This window comes from Anolis carolinensis, chromosome 6 (assembly GCF_035594765.1).
Source record: "Anolis carolinensis isolate JA03-04 chromosome 6, rAnoCar3.1.pri, whole genome shotgun sequence".
In the NCBI taxonomy this organism is placed as follows: domain Eukaryota; kingdom Metazoa; phylum Chordata; class Lepidosauria; order Squamata; family Dactyloidae; genus Anolis; species Anolis carolinensis.
The window spans coordinates 5608810-5628750 of record NC_085846.1 but is presented as its reverse complement, the minus strand read 5'-3'; the positions used below and the strand labels follow the sequence as shown (position 1 = coordinate 5628750).

Here is a 19941-nt window from a genome sequence, read left to right as displayed (position 1 = left end):
ATACAACAGACATTCAATACCACCACTACCTCAACAATTTCTCACCAACACCACCAGACAACACCACAGCAACGCGTGGCCGGGCACAGCTAATGTATAAATATATAGTGTCCCTACTTTGTGGATTTAAAATATACAAATAGGCAAACATTAAAACAGAATTAGACCATAACAGCATTACAAATTCAGAGTTAAAATCCATTCAAACACATTCAAAGCTGAAAGCGCAGACTTTAAAAAGCAGTACAATGAACACACACAAGGTCAACAGTTAGTAAAAAAGTTTTTATTTCCCCTCCCCGAAAGTTACAATTTTTTGAGTGCAGAGGAAAAAAAAGCAAGAATTCCAAACACCCAACAAAATGACATTGTTTTTAACTGTTGTGGCCTGGCGTCTTTCCTTTTTCTCTCTCTCGATCCTGTTGAGCAGGACCAGGAGGAAAACCTGCTTGAAGCAACCAAGCCAGAGCTCAATTCTAAACTTTCCAACATGCAACACAGGACCAAAGGAAACCAAACCACCCTGATCCATTGTTTTTTTTTCTCAAAGAGTTAAAACCCGCTCCTCTTTAAAAAGGCCTTCGTTCTCGTTCAGCCAAAGGAGGAGAGGAAAAGCCAACACATAATGCACCTAAGTCAGGAAACTGCCTAATGTTTTCAACATAAATAATTCTCAATAGACATGGAAAGGAGTATTATAGAAGCTAAGGAATCAATGGAGGGCAAATGGGCACTCAAAGTAATCATGGCTTCAAAATGCCACTTTTTCTCTCTCCTGAACAGTTAGGAGAGACCAGAAACGTGACATTTAATGAGAGTGGAAGGTTACGCTTCCCACCCCTTTCACACAGAGGTCCTGATTTGCCGATTCGTTAGGTAGTCTATTTCGATTATTTACAAGATTATTTTTTTTTCCAAAGATAAAAATACCAAGACATGAAGAGCGGAGACTAAAACTTCCTCCATTGGGGGGATGCGGGGGGAAAGAGAGATGGGATTTGCAGTCATGGGATTCCCCATCCTCAGTCGCACATTGTCAAGGCTGCAGCTGACTCAAAGCAACAAGAGATTTCAAGGCAAGTTTCCCCGTCTCCCAAACTGTTTCGAAGCTTTTCAGCAGAACTAGAAAGCACGCGGCGGGCAAGTCACCCCCCAACCGGTCTTCTCTGGGGCCTCCCCGCGCATTCAGTTCTCTTCGTCGCTGTCGTCGGGGCTGATGGCCGGGCTGGTGAGGCTGTAGGTGGGCGAAGTGGGGCTGTAGCCCGGCGAGGTGGGCGAGTAGGTGGACCCTTTTGGCGAGGTGGGCGAATAGGTGGGCGAGGTGGGGCTGTACTTGGGGGAGGTGGGCGAGTAGGTGGGGCTGGTGGGGCTGTACTTCGGCGAGGTCGGGGTGTAGACGGGCGAAGTGGGCGAATAGGTCGGCGAGGTGGGGCTGTACTTGGGGGTGGTGGGGCTGTAGGTGGGCGACGTCGGGCTGTACTTGGGCGACGTCGGACTGTACTTCGGGGATGTCGGGCTGTACTTGGGGGACGTCGGGGTGTACTCCGGGGAGCTGGGGCTGTAGGAGGGGCTGGTGGGGGTGTACTTGGGGCTGGTGGGGCTGTAGCTGGGAGAGCTGGGGCTGTAGCTGGGCGAGGAAGGCGTATACGTCGGGGACTGCGGGGTGTAGCGGGGGCTGGAGGGGGAGTAGCTGGGCGAAGTGGGGCTGTAGCTTGGGCTGGTTGGAGAATAACTGGGGGAGGTCGGGCTGTAGTTCGGAGACGTCGGGGTGTAGTTCGGAGATGTCGGGCTGTAACTGGGAGAAGTCGGGCTGTAACTAGGGGAGGTGGGGGTATAATTGGGAGAAGTTGGGCTGTAATTGGGGCTCGTAGGGCTGTAGCTTGGACTCGTAGGGCTGTAACTGGGAGACGTTGGGCTGTAACTTGGACTGGTTGGGCTATAACTGGGGGATGTAGGGCTGTAGCTTGGACTGGTTGGGGAGTAACTTGGCGATGTGGGGCTGTAGCTGGGACTGGTTGGGCTGTAACTGGGGGATGTGGGGCTGTAGCTGGGGCTAGTTGGAGAATAACTGGGGGACGTAGGGCTGTAGCTGGGCGAAGTTGGGCTGTAGCTAGGTGAAGTTGGACTGTAACTGGGACTGGTTGGAGAATAACTGGGGGATGTAGGGCTGTAGCTGGGGCTAGTGGGGCTGTAGTTGGGACTGGTAGGAGAATAGGAGGGGGATGTTGGGCTGTATGAGGGGGATGTTGGGCTGTAACTAGGGCTTTGTGGTGTGTATCCTCCAGGGGAACGGGGCTCGTAAGCAGGAGATGTTGGGGAATAGCTGGGCGACATGGCCCCACCTGCGGAAATGGAACAGGAAGAGGAGTCAATTATCGGTATTGCTTATAACTGGCACAAGCAAACTTCATCCCTCCATGTGTTTTCTGTTGGAAATAGCAACCTCCCAAGCCTTTCACTATGTATTTGTTAATTGTTAGCCTGTATTCTATGTGTATGCTGATTTGCCAGTTTGTCTGTACCTCTTTGGTGTGGGAAGGATTCCAGACATGTGATTGTACTGAGCATGTTCAGACTCAGGACTCCATTTTATATTCAGTCTGTTTTACCTCTCGGTGGAGGTGGATGCATGCTGCTGTTACGACTTCAGTACAGAAATATGACTTTTGGACCTAAAGTATCAAATGACTACGGACTGTTGGTTAAGAATGATACCCTGTATACTCAACACACAGAGAGAACTACGTCCTATCTATCTGAACTTTAATAAGAAATATGCCTGGATGGTGAATCAATACAAGACGTTTGTGAGTAAACAAGGTATGTTATTTTCCAAATAAGACTTTGTTTTTTTTTTATCTCTGAGTGCATATTTTAAACTAAGAGGTTTCAAGGGAGTGTACATCTTTTGGGCAAATTACAAAGTACCAACTGCAATTTCAACTTCAGAGAAACAACCATCCTCTGCTAACCAATATATTTTTGTAGTGGCATGTCTTTGTCCTTGGCAGTTCAAAGACATGGTTCTTCAGTCTAATAGCTGAGTTCCCTGTGTGCCATTACATGAATGCTTGTGAATATCACTTGTTCAAAGGGTTGACTTCTAACAAGGTCATGCTTTTCTTGACTAGTAATTTTCAAAAAGTGGTCTCCACGTGTTCATGGAGATTCACATTTGCCAAAGACATCATTTTTTTCCTTTTCAATAAGATTGTGATTGCCATTTACAGTAGAGTCTCACTTACCCAACATTCGCTTATCCAACATTCTGGATTATCCAATGCAGTCTGCCGCCCGCCCAAATCCACAGCTGTTTCTCTAGACAGCAAGCACTGAACTTTTTATGGATTTAACTTCCGACAATGTTGTTAGTGCAAGTTCATTTTGTGCAATTCTGTCTTTATTTGTAGTCAATTTGTTAGTAGCCAATGTTTTTGTAGTCAATGTTTTCAATACATTGCGATGTTTTGGTGTTAAATTAGTAAATACAGTAATTACTACATAATGTTACCGTGTAATGAACTGCTTTTTCTGTCCATTTGTTGTAAAACATGTTTTGGTGCTTAATTTGTAAAATTGTAATGTAATTTGATGTTTAATAGGCGCTTTTCCTTAATCCCTCATTATTATCCAACATTTTTGCTTATCCAATGTTCTGCCAGTCCATTTATATCGGATAAATGAGACTCTACTGTATAACCAAAAGGGTATCTGCCCAGAAATTGGGTGCACATATTTCAAATAGGTTATCTCCAATAATTGGACTTCAACTCCCACAATTCCTAACAGCTGGTAGACTGTTAGGAATTGCGGAAGTTGAAGTCCAAAACTTCTAGAGCGACAAGGTTTGCCCATGCCTGGTTTATAAACTGCCTGTTTGATCTTTCTGCCAGAAAATTACACTGCTCAAACTAACAGAACCAGTAGAGATATTGACGTATGAGTCTCACAGCAAGAATACCAACGCTGCTCACCTGGTGATGGGATGTACGGGCTGGAAGGTCCCGGAGACCCAGGAGAACCTGGAGTAGGTGACCAGGCGGGAGAATAGCCTGGACTGAGGCCGCTGGCATCTGAGGCAGCGCTGGGCGAAAAGCCAGCCGCCCCAGGAGTCATTCCACTCCCTGCGGAGGAAACAAAAGCGAATACGCACAATCAGAGGGGGGAAACATTCAGAAACCATCCAAACTCCAAGAAAGACAATATTCCTAGGATCACAGAATGGGAGAGGACCCAAAAGACTGCTTATTCCAAGCAGGAAGGAACCATAGATATTCCCATGGGAGAAAAGTAGAGACACATGAAATGCTATCGTTAACCAAAAAAGCAGTTCAGATCTGAATTTGACACTAAAGAATGCAGCGTTTCTCTTGCTCGTAGCCTCCTGCCTCCTCCCCCAATATACACCCTCTGACACCTACCGACACTGGGAGACCAGGCTCCGTAAGCTGGTGTGGCACCTTGGTTCCAGGGGGTCATGGCGGGCGACATCCCTCCCATGGGGCTGGGAGCGGAGCCGAAGAACATGCCAGTAGCTGGAAGGAAAATAAAGAGTTAAAAGGGAGAAATTTGGGATCCAACCGGGTTGGGAATACAAAGAAAGAGATTGGAAGGTTGCTCTCAATAGGCCAGGCCTGGGCAAACTTCAACCCTCCAGGTGTTTTGGACTTCAACTCCCACCATTCCTAACAGCCTCAGGCCCCTTCCTTTCACCCCTCAGCCGCTTAAGCGGCTGAGGGGGGAAAGGAAAGGGTCTGAGGCTGTTAGGAATGGTGGGAGTTGAAGTCCAAAACACCTGGAGGGCCCAAGTTCGCCCAGGCCTGCTCTAAGGTTTAGCTTAAGCGGCTGAGGGGGGAAAGGAAAGGGTCTGAGGCTGTTAGGAATGGTGGGAGTTGAAGTCCAAAACACCTGGAGGGCCCAAGTTCGCCCAGGCCTGCTCTAAGGTTTAGCTCCCTCATTGGATAATTCTTCCTCATCCTTTCCCTTCAGAGAAATCAAATATGCACCGAAGAAGGCAGCAAATCCCTGTTTGAGGAAAATCAAAGAATCCCACTTAGGAGGAAATGATAGACCAAGAACCTAATCCCAACACCATTGATTGGTCTCTGGCTGCATCCTTGGGATGCCTTTGGCTAAGCATGCTGTGTCTGAGCCACTTAGTGATACCTCAAACCAACAAACTAGAGAAAAGGGGAAGGTTTCTCAAGACTAGTTTGTTTAGAATTTTTTTTTTGGTTTTCATTCTACTACTTGAAGACAGCCAGTTGTCCATCTCTGTCCCATCTGATCCATAATGCCCACTCCTTCCCCCATAAAGCTGACAAGGGAAATCCAAGTGTAGTTGTTGTTGGGCAAGTGGTCTTATTAACGAAAGACCCTTCCCATAAACCAGAATGAAGGGTGCCAGGATGACATCATTCCACCATGTCTCCTGTGTTGATATAACAATATATTTATTTTATTTATTTACTACATTTATATCCTGCTCTTCTCACCCCGAAGGGGACTCAGAGCAGCTTACAAATCAAATGAACATACAATATATTACTAGCATAGCTCAATATAAGCATTAAATTACTATACTGTACCATATCATTAATATAATAAATAATACTCATATTATGCTATACTAATAATGTAACATATGGTATATACATATAATACTGATAAATAAATGTCAATAATAAATAAATAAATGTATAGCAGAGTAACTTATTAACAGAAGTCTGACCCAGTACCAGTAGCCAAAAGTGAGAAAAAGAAACACACAGATCAATATTATCTCTTCCTTAATAAGTTTTTCTTTGTAGCAAAATATAGTTTCACTATTTACAAAAACAAGGTTTCCATAACACAAATAAAGTTCTTTCTACTTCCTTCTTTGCTTCCACACTAGCTTCTTTCTCATGCAGATAAACAGCTTTGCTCTCACAGAGCTTCCTCTCATAACAAACGTACACAGGAGCTTCACACACTAGCTCTTCACACAGCAGCCTTCACACTAGGGCTTCACACATGAGGCCTTCAATCTGGGGCTTCTCTCACCAAAGCTTCTCACACTGGAGCCTTCTCACATTGAGTCCTTCTCATACAGCTCAGGGACGACACTAGCTTTGACCCACTAACTCTAACAGGCTTCAGCCTACTCACTCTCCTCAGGGCGATACTAGCTTATTTAACCCTTTCAAGTGCTTGACTCACATTTTTGTAATTAAAAATACCTAGTTAATTTTTAATCTTTCTGACATTTGTTTCTTCTCTCCCACACTACATAAGTAAGGAAAAGCACCACAGAGTACTTACGGCCACCCACGCCCAACCCAGGGATGTTGGTGGGGATCTCCATGCCGTATTTGCACTTCTCTGCATCCAATAAGAGGTCGAAGCAGCCGGTGCCTGCCGGGGCAAGCTGGCCCAACATGATGTTCTCCGAGACGCCCTTCATGGGGTCGCTTTCACCGTGGGCGGCTGCTTCCATCAAGACGTCAACCTGCAGCAAAAGACAGAGCGCTCCAACGTTTGCTCAAAATAATCCCTCAAATCTCCTCTGACCAGCAGAGAAACAGGTGTTTTTTCCCTTCCTGCATAGCCTCAAACTTACCGTCTCTTCAAAGGAGCACTTCATGAGGGGCCCCGTGTCCTGACGGTTGACTCCGTGCCGAGTGATGGCCATCAAGTGCCCGCGGCACGTCATGGTGTCGCAAAGCAGGGCCAAGTGGCGGTAGTTGACGTAGGAACCGTCAAAAGAGATGACGTGGTACAGCTCCCGCTCCAGAGCCTTCCGCACGGCCTCAATGCCCAAGACCTGTGGGGTAAGGGGCAATCAGAGTCACATTTTCCCACCTGGGCTGGGAAACATGACCCCTCCCACAGAGCTTTATTAACATGCTTACATCACAAATAAAATACATCAAACGGACATCTACTCAAAATCAGCTGCTGGAAATGGGAATTAATTGCCCTTCTCATCTCCCCAAAGTGGAATCCTCTTCCTAAAACCTCATTTTCCTTTTAAGAAAATGCCATGCAACCCAATGCTCACCGTGAAGATCTCCACAATGTCGTTGGAGGTGGTCCGGACAGGGTCCACGTCCTTCTCACTCAGCACACGCATGAGGCTCACGCCATCTGTCTCCAGGATCCACTCCTGCAAGGCCTTGAATTCCCCGTCCTCCGTAATGATGATCTTCTTTTTGTTGTCGGTCTGAGGCAGATGCATGTACACCTGACAGAGAGAAAAAAACAGAAGCAAGATGAAGCCTGGAGTGGCACTTTCAGAGCAGTTTAGGCTGAGGCCTTGCATATATGGAGGGACACAGGTGGGGTGAAGGGTGAACTAGGAGCCCCAGAGTGCAAATCTCACAAAGGGATGTGTATCGCACTCACCTTGCTGATCTGCTCAATGCCTTGGAGGGTCATATCAGTCAACATGTTGGACTCAATGCAACGTAGGAAGACATCGTCATCCATCTTGTCCACCACCTCTTCCTCCTGGGAAAGAGGAAAAAAGGAAGAAGGAAAGTCAGTTCAGTCTTGCACAAACCACCATTCCTAAAGTAAGCACCTCTCCAGGTGGCCCAATGCATGCAATTTCCATCCTCGCACCTCCTGCATCTTGTTCTCATCACTGTTCATGATCCGGATACGCAGCACCAACTTCTCCGCATTGTCGTCATTAAAGATGCAATTCAAGTCATCCCCAAACCCTGCAAAAGAAGGTAGAAAGCAGGCAGGTTATACTCCCAGGTGGAAAGGGACTCTTGTGAAAACAAAGGGTCTTGGAGCAACTTAGGGAAACCCGCTGTCTGCCCCCTGCCCTGCCTCGTACCGGCATTGATTTTTTCTGCAATCTGCTCCATGGTGAGCTTGCGGTCCGTCATGTGCTTCCGGTCCAGCTCCACACGCAGCAGCCAGGGCGAGATGCGGGTCACGTCGAAATCAGGCATCTCGTAGTACACGTTCACCCACTCCTGGTCCTCAGCCACTACTGTGTTCTGTGGGTTTGGGTCATAGTAGATGGCCGTGTTGGCCGTCACCTTCCGAAGGGTTGTGTGCTCCAAGCGGCAAAGGATGTCCTGTGGAAAAAAAGAGACAGAGGAAATGGGGTGAAGGAGCTGCTTGTGTAAAGAGCAAGTAAAGACCATCCCACTCCAACCTCACAAAAAGTGAGCGCTGTCTCTGCACCACCGCCCCTCCAGCTTACCTTGGCTCGCTCGGCATCGCGCGCAGACTGGCCCAAGAGGAAAACAGTCAGCGAGGGGGTCTTGGGTTTCTTTGAAATATTGATCAACTCCTTGAGTCGAGGCACACCCAGCGTTACGTTCTTTGCTGAGACTCCGGCGTAATGGAAGGTGTTCAGGGTCATCTGAGTGGCAGGCTCACCCAGGGACTGGGCAGCCAGAGCCCCCACCATCTCGCCAGGATGGGCCTAGGAGGGGAGGAAGCAGTCCTTCACATTAGGGTGCTCTCCTGGCATGGTTTCATAACACTCTGCAAGCCAATCTTGTCCGACTTCAGAAACCAAACAAGGCTAGTTCTGGTTACTACTTGGGTGGGATACTGCCATGAAGACACCAAGGTGACCAAAGGAACCCTGTCTGAAAACCCTGGAGAGGCAAAGCTGCTACTAGTTGACGTATTAGACAGAAAAGACCAATGGTCTGAGTTCAATACAGGACAGGTTCCAGTGTTCCTCGTACCAAGTTGATTGGGGGGAAATAAAATGATGGTTTATTATTGACAGGAAGACAGTGCAGTAAATGGGAATCAGATGCTTCCCATTTACACAAGGGAGGTGCATGCTTTTGCTTTGATTTCTTTAACTACCACAATTATGCACTAGATCCAAAACCTAATCACATTTCTGTCATAAAGAGTCATGCTTTTTTGGGCATCTGAACTGCTTCTGTAGGAGTGAGATCTCTTGTGTCTCCCCGGCACTTCTGAACAACAAAAATGACAAGATTCCCACATGACTGCTTTGGGATTTCCTTCTTCTAGATTGGATTTAAAGGTTACACTGTGGGACTGTCCCTGAAGAAAGCAAAGGGTTCTAGGCAGGCACTGATACTCACAATGGCTTGGTTGAATTTGGACTCGATCTCGCCCAAGAGCCAGTCAAAGGCCTCCCCACTAAGGCGGAACTCCTCAATCATGCGCCGGCTGCAGAGTGTGGAGCGCAGGTGGATGTTGAAGAGGAGGGTGGCGTTCTCCTGGGCCTGCTTGCTCAAGGGGTCGTCCCCATTCACAATCACCAGCTTCTTGCTCAACTCTTTCACACCTGAGAAGCAGAGGTCAAAGAGATGGGAGATAAAGACACTTCCTTAGATCCTCATATGGAGAACGAGGACATCTATTCTCATTTGGTTATATAGCTGCCCTCTTAAACACCTACTTCCTTCCAATACACTCCCATAAACCATTCCAGGAGGCAAGGCTCTGATCCTACAGCTCTGCAAACATGCAGCTGAATCCAGGTTTGATGTTTTTCCAAGCACAGAGAATTATGGTCTCCATTCCATATACCACCAGTCCAGTCCTCCATCCCCAAACTCACCATCCACCACTTTGATGGGGTGCAAGTCAGAGGGCAGGCGGGTGTTGATGTGGAAGATTTTCTGAGCGTTCCAGATCATACGCAGCAAGTTGCAGGGAAGAACCACCTATTTGGAAAGGTAAATTTGCAGGTGAGATGGCAGGACCTAGCATCCAACAATACGACTGCACAGCCCCCTGGGTCAGATGTTGTTTTATGTCTCTATTCCCCCACCCCAAAAGCAGCCTCACACTACTTCTTTGATCTGACCAAATTACAAAAGCTACGGCAGTCCAGAGCTTACAATCTTTGAGCAACTAACTTTCATTCACAGGGTCAATTCAAAGCTGAACTGATGGCACTTAGAGTTGGGTATCCATGAGGGTACCTGGAACCAAACCCCAGCAGATGCCTGGGCCCACTGGGTGTCCAGGGGCAGGCAGAAGGGGTTGCCAGGACTTGGCCTCACCTTGCTGTCCCCTGTGGGGAAGATGACCCTCAACACCTCCCGGTCCTCCTTCATCTTCTCAAACTCCCTCTCCAGTTCGTTCTGGATGTGGGCATTGCTGAGAATGTCCTTCACCATCTCCTCTTGCAAGGTACGCCGCAGCGCCCGCTCATTCGTGTAATCAAATTTGAACCTGGGGGGCAGAAAAAAGGGGTTTTTTTGGGGGGGGGTTGTGATCAGACCTAGGACGTTGAAACATTTAACTCTGAATAAAACAACGCCAAGGAAATATATCCTATGGAGAGCTGTGGTTGGAGCTCTTTGCACAATAGCAGGCAATGGCTGGAATGTCTCGTCTCCAGAGACTTGGTGGAGTTGAGAAACAAACACACTTTTGTTTCTTCAGGGCCCTGTGGCAGCCCTGGGTGAGGGGAAAGCATTCCTGGTTTGTGTGGGAGACACCACATAAGCAACCATTTGGAGCTATTTAAAGTGAGGCAAGAGGCCTCCTCGAAGGGACGCCAGGCCAGAGTCCTTCCCGTGTGTGGCATGCTATTTTCTCCTTCCTTAAGATGCGGCCACCTTCCCAGGAGGAAAAAGACTGGTCTGGGTTTCAGTATCACATACATGGATGGTTGAAGAATCCCTTGTGAACTCAAAGAACCACAAAATAATGCCAGACTCCTGCAACTCACACAGACCCCAACCCAAAGCCCCAGACTCACTTCTTTTCAAAGGCCTTGTTGGAGGGCTTGAGTGTGGCCAGGTTCTGGAATTCCACGCTCTCCCCGGCCAGGCCATCCTCGCCATAACGCAGCTGCACCACCTGATTGATGGAGTTGCGCACAGTGGCATCATACTTCACCATCACCGACTCCATAGATTTAATCAGTCGACGCTGGATGTAACCTGGGGAGGAGCAGAGAAACTCAAAACTGATAAGATTGCAGTGATAATGCTTCGTTCTATGAAAATAGATTATCTGCTTAGTGGCTGCCCCTCTTCTCTGTAACTTCCTTTCTAGAAAGGCTACAAGGCCCTCCCTTGCTGTCACTGGAATGACAAAGACTTTTTAAAAAGTGTATTAAATTACTGCCATATAGACTTCATGTTGCAAACATTAGGAAAGCTGCAGTACATTATATACTAAGTGGAAGTGAAGTTTTTTTTAAAAAAAATTTTTTAAAATTTTAACCAACTTCTGAGATATTACTATTTTAAAAAATATAATTTTTATAGGGACTTCAAATTTGCTTATTTTGTGTAGTTTACATTGTTTTGGTATTACTAATGGAAATAATTCTATTTAATTGTAATCCATTTTAAGTTTATTATTGTGTTAACTCAACTGTATTTGTTCTTGCTGCTCTGACTCTCAATATAGGGGGGGGAAATGGATGCAGATAAAGATGGTACATAAATTCCACAGGTTTGTCTGCCAATTGAGGTTTTCCCTGTCCCTCCCCTCTTTCCCACATGCCATCCCACCATCTTCCACTCACCAGTTTCTGCAGTTTTCACAGCTGTATCAATCAGCCCCTCTCGGCCTCCCATGGCATGGAAGAAGAACTCTGTTGGGGTCAGGCCGGCCAGATACGAGTTCTCCACAAAGCCCCTGCTTTCGGGACCATAGTCGTCCTTGATGAAGTGAGGCAGCGTCCGGTGCTTGAAGCCAAATGGGATGCGCTTCCCTTCAACGTTCTGCTGCCCCACCACAGCAATGACCTGCAGGGCAGGAGAGTCAGAGGATCATGCACAGGGATCTGTGATGAAGCAGGCAGGTCAGTCAGTCAGTCTACCCAAAACAGTGGGCCTTACCTGTGAGATGTTGATCTTGGAGCCTTTGGCTCCTGACACCACCATGGACTTGAAGTTGTTGTACTCCGATAGGGACTTCTGCGCTGAAGAACCGGTCTTGTCTCGGGCATCGTTCAAGATCCTGTTGACCTGGTTCTCAAAGGTCTGCCGCAGCGTGTTGCCAGGGGTGGGCTCCAGCTCATTGTTGTGAGCTTTCTCAATGACCTGGTGATGGCAAGGGGAAAAGATCGGCTCTGGGCCCTAAGACTCTGGATGTCCCAAGATAAAAGCCAAATCATCCAAAAACAGAATTGTTTCCTTTTATAATCTGATTCCACTCCCAAATACTTGTGGCCTACTGTTGGAGTGGCAGAATTCAAAGATATTGCCATATTAACCTGGATCTGCATGCAAAGGGCTCATGTAATAATAATAATAGTAATAATAATAATACTTTATTTATACCCCGCCACCATCTCCCTGCGGGGATTTGGGGCAGCTCACATTGTTACAAAAGTAACAAATAAATTAACACAATATGCACAGGTTAAAACACAATAAGGTAATAAAACAAAAGTTAATACAACAGTAATAATATCAAACAACCACCAATACAATTCAAACTTCATAGGTGGGGGGACGGCAGCAGCAATAGAACACCTTTGAGACTGAGACAGACAGAAGCTGGTAGAAAAAAGGATGAAAGCTGATGCCATCCATTTCTTTCTCAGTCAAAAAGTGTAACAAGATCCCTTTGCACAGTCTGTGTGAGAAAGGAAGTGACAGCATACATCATCTCACACTCAACACAACTGACAGTGGCTCCTAAACACCAACTCTGGTCCCAATTCTTCCCTCATTTGATTTCCCATCCACATCTCCCCATTTTGTGCCACATCTACTGGCCCACAGCACCCTCTCCCTTAACAGCTCTTTTGTTTAAATGTGTTGCTTAACAATATAAGTTTATACTCATTTTTGGGCAAAAATGCTTACCCCATTAGCAGAACAAATTTGAAAAACAAAAACACACAGCCACAAGTGTAGCTCCTTCCCAATTTCTTTCTCAGTCAAAAAGTGCAACAAGATCCCTTTGTACAGTCTGTACAAGAAAGAAAGTGACATCATGCACCATCTTGCACTCAACACAAACAGGGGCTCCTAAACACCAACTCCAGGGAAATAACCTGCCTGAGAAAGCGCTGGAATAATTGCTTCTATGCCTTCTCTCCTCTGAACACATTCCTATTGCCAATCCCCAAAATACTGCATGACCTGGTGACCACCTGCCACGGTCTTGTGCTTGCTTCCTCTTACCTCTATCACATCTTGCTTGGCCTTCTTGATGGTGTTCTGAATGTCCTGGTAGGTCTTGGCATCAGCAATGGAATCTCCAATACCGATGGTGTGACCTGTGAAAGGAGGAGGGTTCAAAGCCGGGAAGGAAATGCATAACCCTACAAGGCTGTCTCCACACCCCTGAGGAGGAAGGCTTCCCTGCACAGAATATGGTAGATAGAAAATTTAATTAACAAGCAAGGGAACAGTTTGCCCATAAGTGATAGATGGCCCTCCAAGTTCCTTTTGTGGGTCTCCTAATGTCATTCAAATGAACATGTCTGTTCTCAGGCCTGAAATGTCAAAACTTCCAAGAAAAATATGCCAAAAAATACTGTCATAAGAAATGCGAAAAGGAACCTCCCTAAAACACTCCACCCACTTATCAGATTCTGGTTTTATGATGTTCATTATGCTAGACTGGCATCCACATCCTGTCAGTTGAATACAAAGGGAGAAATCATCACCATCATCTCCTTCCCTTCCCACAAGGATAAGACTTCAAGGATGCTCTGGAAGAAGCAATGAAAGACAATGCTGCCCTGGGGGTCCATGTAGCCCAGACTCACCTTCGATCAGGAGCCAGTTGTTGATGACGGTCTGGATGTTGCTGTAGAAGAGGCGGGTGACGTCGTGGCCCATCTCTAGGTAGGAAATGTGGACGAGGGAACCAGCCGAGGTGCCCAGAGACTTCTTACACAAGATCCCCATGATCAGCTCCCCGTTTTCCACAATCACCTAGAGCAGCAGATTGAAAATTAGACCCTAACACTTATTAGCAAGATATCTGTCAATAAGGTGACTAGAAAAGGCTACAGCAGGCATGGGCAAACTTCAGCCCTCCAGGTGTTTTGGACTTCAACTCCCACAATTCCTAACAGCCGGTAGGCTGTTAGGAATTGTGGGAGTTAAAGTCCAAAACACCTGGAGGGATGATTGAAGTTGTCCCACGCCTGCTCTAGTGTGATGAAGTGGTCAGTTCTATTTGGAAAGACATTTGGAGAGAAGCAAGAATGTCTAGAGGCCTCTTACTGCCATCTGCAGGGGAAAAGTGGTGCTGTGCTTCCCCTATTTGGCTGTCCCACTATCCTCAGCCAGCATGCAGGTAGTTAGCTGTTCAACACTCATCCTAAAGCCTGACACCTGGCAATATGGTACCTTTGTGTCTCCAGGAGAGATGTGCTTGTAAGGGCCACTGTCCTCATCATCAGGGTGGGTGCTGTGTGTCCGGATGCAGTTGATGTGGCCAGGGATGATCAGGGAGAAGATCTGCTTCCCGGTCCAGAGCGGGCGCGGTTTGAGGATGGCCGGCTGCGGCACCTTGCCATCCCAGGTGGAGAGGAACATCAGCAGGTTCATCACCTCACCCTGAAGGAGAGAAGAGAGAAGAAAAGGGGAGCCCTGAAATTTAGACATCCAAGTTCTCAACCCAAAAAGTATTCCATTGTGAAAACCTCCAGAGCATTTTAAGACTCTACAGTGCATAGAATTCAGGTCTTGTCCACCAACTTGTGATTCTTTCACAGAGGTTGGTGTTGATATGGAAATGAGAGCGTTAAATGAGAGAATTAAATGAATGAAATAAGAGAACCCTTATGTAAAAAGCATTTTCTCCATTCTGTGTCAACTCACCCTCTCCAGGAAGACATCTCTTTTGGTGAACTTGCGGACGGCTGTGAGAGTGTCCTGCACGATGCCCATGACGGGCCGGTTGGATTGGGGAGTGACGATCATACGGGGCACCATGGCCAGTTCCTGGATCTCTGCCCGGGTCTCAAGGGACTGGGGGAGGTGCAGGTTCATCTCGTCACCATCAAAGTCAGCGTTGTATGGGGTGGTCACACTGTCAAGGCAAGAGAGACAGCCATGTAAGCCCCTGCCTTGATCCAGAGCCAACTGAGGGATTGCACCCTGGGCACCCTCCCATCCTTCAAAGGGCTTCCTGCCTCTGAGGAAACACATGGACCTTTTCAGAGATCAGGCAAACCAATCAGACCCCAGAAGAATAAAAGCACCAGGATGGCCATTTACACGTCGAAGGATGCCCAAAACAAACCTGTGTTGATCTATGTAATTTATAAAATGATAAAGACAAGAAAATAACTGTCAACAATAGGGGTTGATTTCCTACGCAACTTCTACAGGTCTCTCTCCAAGAAACCACTCTGTCCCCACTATTAAAAATAGCTTCTTTTTAGTACGTAAGACCAATATGAATAGTAACTTTTTAAATTGAGATGCTCAACTAGATTGGGGGCTATGATAACTGAAAATGTCCTAGTTCAATGCGCCTGATGCATTGCATCAAATATCAGTCAAGGACAGGCACACCTTGCTGCACTGCAGAAGCCATTTATGTTAACTGGAAGTGATGTTGGATCACACTTGGTTGTTTTTTGGGGGGACATTTGGGGTTTTTATGGGGATACTGGGTTTTTTGGGGGGATGCATTCTCAAGTATCTTTTAACAATGGGTATTTTGACAGAATAATGGACATGGTGAAGTCCCAAGATTCCTACATTTGGACTATATAGTGACTTCATCTATTATAGTGGTTCTCAACCTGTGGATCTCCAGGTGTTTTGGTCTACAGCTCCCAGAAATCCCAGCCAGTTTACCAGCTGTTAGGATTTCTGGGAGTTGAAGTCCAAAACATCTGGGGACCCTCAGGTTGAGAACCACTGATCTATTGCTTCTTAAACTTGCATTCAAACTAGTTTGAAACCTGTTTTGGATTATATAATTCCTAAAACCTTAAGGATGTCAACAGCAAATTAGTTCTTAGAAGCAAGGAAGAGGCAATGCAACTCAGTGTAGCAAGCGTTTGGACTTACCTGCATCACAGAAAAAGTTCCAACACATGCCCTACACCTGCTCCGCTTACTCATTTCCCTCTCTCTGCTCTCACATGGAGAGCAATGGAATATTGCAAAACAGAAGGGGGGAAAAAAGGCTCACCTGAGATTGAGGCGGAAGGTGGACCACGGCAGGATCCGGACCCTGTGACCCATCATGGACATTTTGTGCAATGTGGGTTGCCGGTTGAAAATGACAATGTCCCCATCACACATGTGTCGCTCAACCTGGAAGGTGGACGAATGAAAGAGCCTTTGTTAGTATCCCCCCAAAGGATACTGAGAAAGGCTGAGAAAGTGTGACTAAAATAAAATGTAGCATATCAGCAGTCAAATGAAAATGTCCTAGAGCTCAGTGGTCGTGATAAAAATATATGTGACGTAAATAAACATGTAGAACAGGAGATCTTTGGTTTCTTTTGCCTTCCCACACCCTTCCTTGGTCTGGCATCACCTCAGCACATCTCCTAAGTATTCAATGCTCCCATTCAATAGGATTCCCTAGGAATCCTTAGCACAGAAAGCAGAACTGACCTTGTAGCCAATTTGCAGGTGGAGGTCGCTGGGCTTGGGGTGAAAACGGAGGTCAATCCTGTCCCCATTGTCCCGGATAATGTATTTTGCTCCAGGGTACTGGCTGTTTCCTCTGCGGACCAACTCCTGGAGCCTAGAGGAGATTAGGAGTGTGAGCAAGAATAGCTCAAGGAATGAAGACCTAGGCTTCTGCCTCCAAATTCAAACAACAGGTGCAGCAATGGTGTGAGGACTCTCACCTGTCAATGTTGAAGGGCGTCACTATCTCTGCGAAGGTCATGTTGGCAGCTATGGAGCGAGGAACTCCCACCTGATCGATGGAGAGGTTGGGATCTGGCGTGATGACGGTCCGGGCCGAGAAATCCACTCGTTTCCCCATCAGGTTCCCTCGCACGCGCCCCTCTTTTCCCTTCAGACGCTGTTTCAGGGATTTCAGAGGTCGCCCTGATTTCTGCATGGCCTGTGAACCAGGAGGGAGAAGAGAGTCAACAAAAACTGAAGCAATGCCTCCCTTTTTACTGTGCCCATGGAGAGGCGGCAACAGGGGGCACGTTTCCCCTTCTGAGGAAGGCAGAGTGGTGGTCAGATGTCCTGCTATGGAGGAAATCTTCCCCAGGCACTTACCCGGGGCAGCCCAGGCAGCTCGTTGTCCACCATGGTGGCCACGTGAAACTGCAGGAGTTTGACATCTTCGGCAATGACATGGGCAGCTGCCCCGTTCTGTTCATTCCTCCGGAGCTGGTTGTTGATCTTCACAATGTCAGCCAGTTTGTGAGTCAAGTCATCCTGGAGAATGGTGGGAAGGGGAAGAAAAGATATAAATGCGAGAACAACTGTGTGTACATGTTCACCTCTGCATGTGTTGAACATATGCTTATCTGCCTTCAACTGCCATTCCATTGGCCTCTCAGTAGGAAGGAAAAAGCCAGCAAGATACAGTTACATCATGTCTTATGTGCTACATCTTTTATTCTAATGTAGATTTTGTAAGCTTGAGGGCAAAGTAACATTTTGTAAGCCATTGTAAGTGCCTTTGTGAATGAAAAGTATGTTAAGAATTCTCTTAAAAACATATTCTAAAGGATATCCTATTAAAGATGGAACAGGCTTATTTTCTGCCGCTTTAGAGACCAGGACACAATGGAGAAATGAATTCAAATTGCAGGAAAAAACTATTCCACCTGAAACTCCCTGACAGTAAGAGCTATCTGACAGTGGAATCTGCTGCAGCCCGACAGTCTGGTGGAGTCTCCTTCTCTGGAGCTTTTTAAACAGAGGCTGGATGGCTTGGATTTGAAGCCAAGCCAATGGTTCACCCTTTATTCCAGACATGGAACAAACGTCAACCCTCCCAGGTGTTTTGGACTTCAACTCCCATCATTCCAAACAACTGATTTGCCCATGCCTGCATTATTACCTGATTCCGTGCAGAGCCCTGCATGACCACGGCCGGCCTGACGGAGAGCGGTGGGACGGGGAGCACCGTGCAGATCATCCATTCTGGCCGGGCAAACTTGGGGTCCATGCCCAGGATGAAGCACTCCTCGTCCGAGATGCGCTTGAAGATCTCGTGCACCCGCTCCGGGCTGAGCAGGATCTTCTTCTCCTGGGAATCCTCGTTGACATGCTTCCACTCCGCGTACAGCTCCAGGCCCGAGCGGCGGATTCTCGGCTGGTAGCGCCCACAGCCCCCGTGGCCCTGCAGCAAGAGGAGAGAAGGGAAGAAGAGGTATCAGGAGGAGGACTATTGCAGGAAAAAGGGATTCTACCTAGACATTAGGAAGAATTTCCTGATGGTAAGAGGGGTTCGGCAATTGAATATGCTATCGAGGAGTCTCCTTCTTGCAACGGCAGTGGGGGGGGGGGGGGGGAGAGGGGTTAAGCATTAGCTGGGTGGTCATCTGTCAGGAGGACTTGGATTCTCTATTCCTGCCTGGCAGAAGGAGTTGATCTGGATGTCCTAAAGCCTCTTCTTTTGGAGAAAAGCTGATTGGTTTTTCAATGGGTATAGTCCTATGCTGAGAAAAAAATATGAACTCCTCCCCTAATTTCTTACCTCTGACACAGCTATTAATAACAAGTATTTGTATCTTACAATTTTACAGCAAGAATTTTAGTGGATGACCCACTCTGATGATGGACATAGTATGGCCCCCAAATCAGTGGTTTTATCCACATTGGAAAAACGGTATCGTCACTAGCATTTTTTTAGGTCTTCCTAATTATACAATCATGTTATGCTTCAAATAGACATAGCCACAGATTTGTAATAGAGGAAAGTCTTAGGAATTTTCTAGGTCCTTCAAGCTAATTCTAAGGTAACTTGTGATTTATTTAAATTTGGTTCACTGTTATTCACAGTTTCCTCTTTCCACAGCAAGTTCAGAATTGTATCTTCTACAAATATGAGCACTTCCTTGATGTATAGAAACTGTGTTAATTTGCAACATAAAGTATTTTTTCAATTGAATTTGCCTTTAAACTAGATAGCAAAACCAGTTAGATGCTGTCAACAATTTTTGGCAAAAATCTCCAAAACTACTTTTGTAAAACAATGTATCCAGTTATAATATAACTGACAATAAACCAGATTTTTTTGAAAAAATCAAGGATTATTTGTTTAAAATGTAACAAAATTTATTTAGATAAATGTGCTACATTTTGATCCAATAGTTATCCTTGATATTTCATATCCACATATCCATCCACTTAACAGAATAGTAGTGTACTTTATGACCTTTAACACTGACCCAGGTTGAATTGCAACTAATTATTTAAAAAGGTAATAGTCACTCACTAATGCCTGAATTTACACATATTTACTAGAAATCATTATCCTATAAAGGTTTTTTTTTTTAGCTTCCTGCCTTAACAGCCTCAGAGCTACGAGCACTTGATTCTAGCAGCTCCTACTGTAAATGGAGCAAGCTCAAATGCTGTGCACCTAATTTATCAGTTGCCTGGAGACCTCAAAGGCAACAAACCAGCCCTTTGCTAATTGGAGTTAATTGGCGGTGGCTGGAAGTCAGAAGAATGTGGGCCAAATGCCAGAAGATTCTGCCTCCTCTGACCTGGTTTGGAGGACTGGAACTTGTGGGAAATTTGTTGCAGAAAGCATTGAAAGTAGGACCCTCAAATGCATCTCGCATCCTTGCTGCTGGATTTTGTGTTGTCCATGAGACTGGTACATAAGGTGAGGCTGACTCAACTTTCCTGTGTGTATAGTCCTATCGTTAGCCTTTGCTAGGTATTGTCATTCTATGCCCTCCTGCTCCCCTTTTGTTTTGGACATTAATCCACAACATTAAATGTCTGTTATTTCTGAAGACAAGTTGTCAATAGAGACATGTAATGGGGCTCGGCTCTTTATAATCTCAGGAAGGAGTTAAATAACACCTTAACAGACTGCCCTACACACTGGTTGCAATACCAT

The 19941-nt window shown here is 46.3% G+C and overlaps 1 protein-coding gene across 1 annotated transcript in view; it reads right to left on the bottom strand.

The window, feature by feature from the left end:
• Window positions 1–266: 266 nt before the first annotated feature.
• polr2a (RNA polymerase II subunit A) overlaps window positions 267–19941 on the bottom strand; it is a 28237-nt gene continuing 8562 nt past the window's right edge. Inside the window, exons 5-29 of the mRNA XM_003228507.4 lie at window positions 17926–18207; window positions 17133–17294; window positions 16748–16968; window positions 16509–16641; window positions 16078–16202; window positions 14751–14961; window positions 14277–14486; window positions 13688–13856; window positions 13098–13192; window positions 11802–12005; window positions 11486–11708; window positions 10709–10892; window positions 10005–10176; window positions 9557–9662; window positions 9075–9280; window positions 8204–8428; window positions 7829–8075; window positions 7606–7706; window positions 7387–7491; window positions 7043–7225; window positions 6602–6805; window positions 6304–6490; window positions 4422–4535; window positions 3975–4124; window positions 267–2342 (exon numbers count right to left, since the gene is read on the bottom strand). Coding sequence (XP_003228555.1) covers window positions 1186–2342; window positions 3975–4124; window positions 4422–4535; window positions 6304–6490; window positions 6602–6805; window positions 7043–7225; window positions 7387–7491; window positions 7606–7706; window positions 7829–8075; window positions 8204–8428; window positions 9075–9280; window positions 9557–9662; window positions 10005–10176; window positions 10709–10892; window positions 11486–11708; window positions 11802–12005; window positions 13098–13192; window positions 13688–13856; window positions 14277–14486; window positions 14751–14961; window positions 16078–16202; window positions 16509–16641; window positions 16748–16968; window positions 17133–17294; window positions 17926–18207 — 5376 coding nt within the window. The 3' untranslated portion in view covers window positions 267–1185. The remainder of the gene's footprint in view (window positions 2343–3974; window positions 4125–4421; window positions 4536–6303; window positions 6491–6601; window positions 6806–7042; window positions 7226–7386; window positions 7492–7605; window positions 7707–7828; window positions 8076–8203; window positions 8429–9074; window positions 9281–9556; window positions 9663–10004; window positions 10177–10708; window positions 10893–11485; window positions 11709–11801; window positions 12006–13097; window positions 13193–13687; window positions 13857–14276; window positions 14487–14750; window positions 14962–16077; window positions 16203–16508; window positions 16642–16747; window positions 16969–17132; window positions 17295–17925; window positions 18208–19941) is intronic.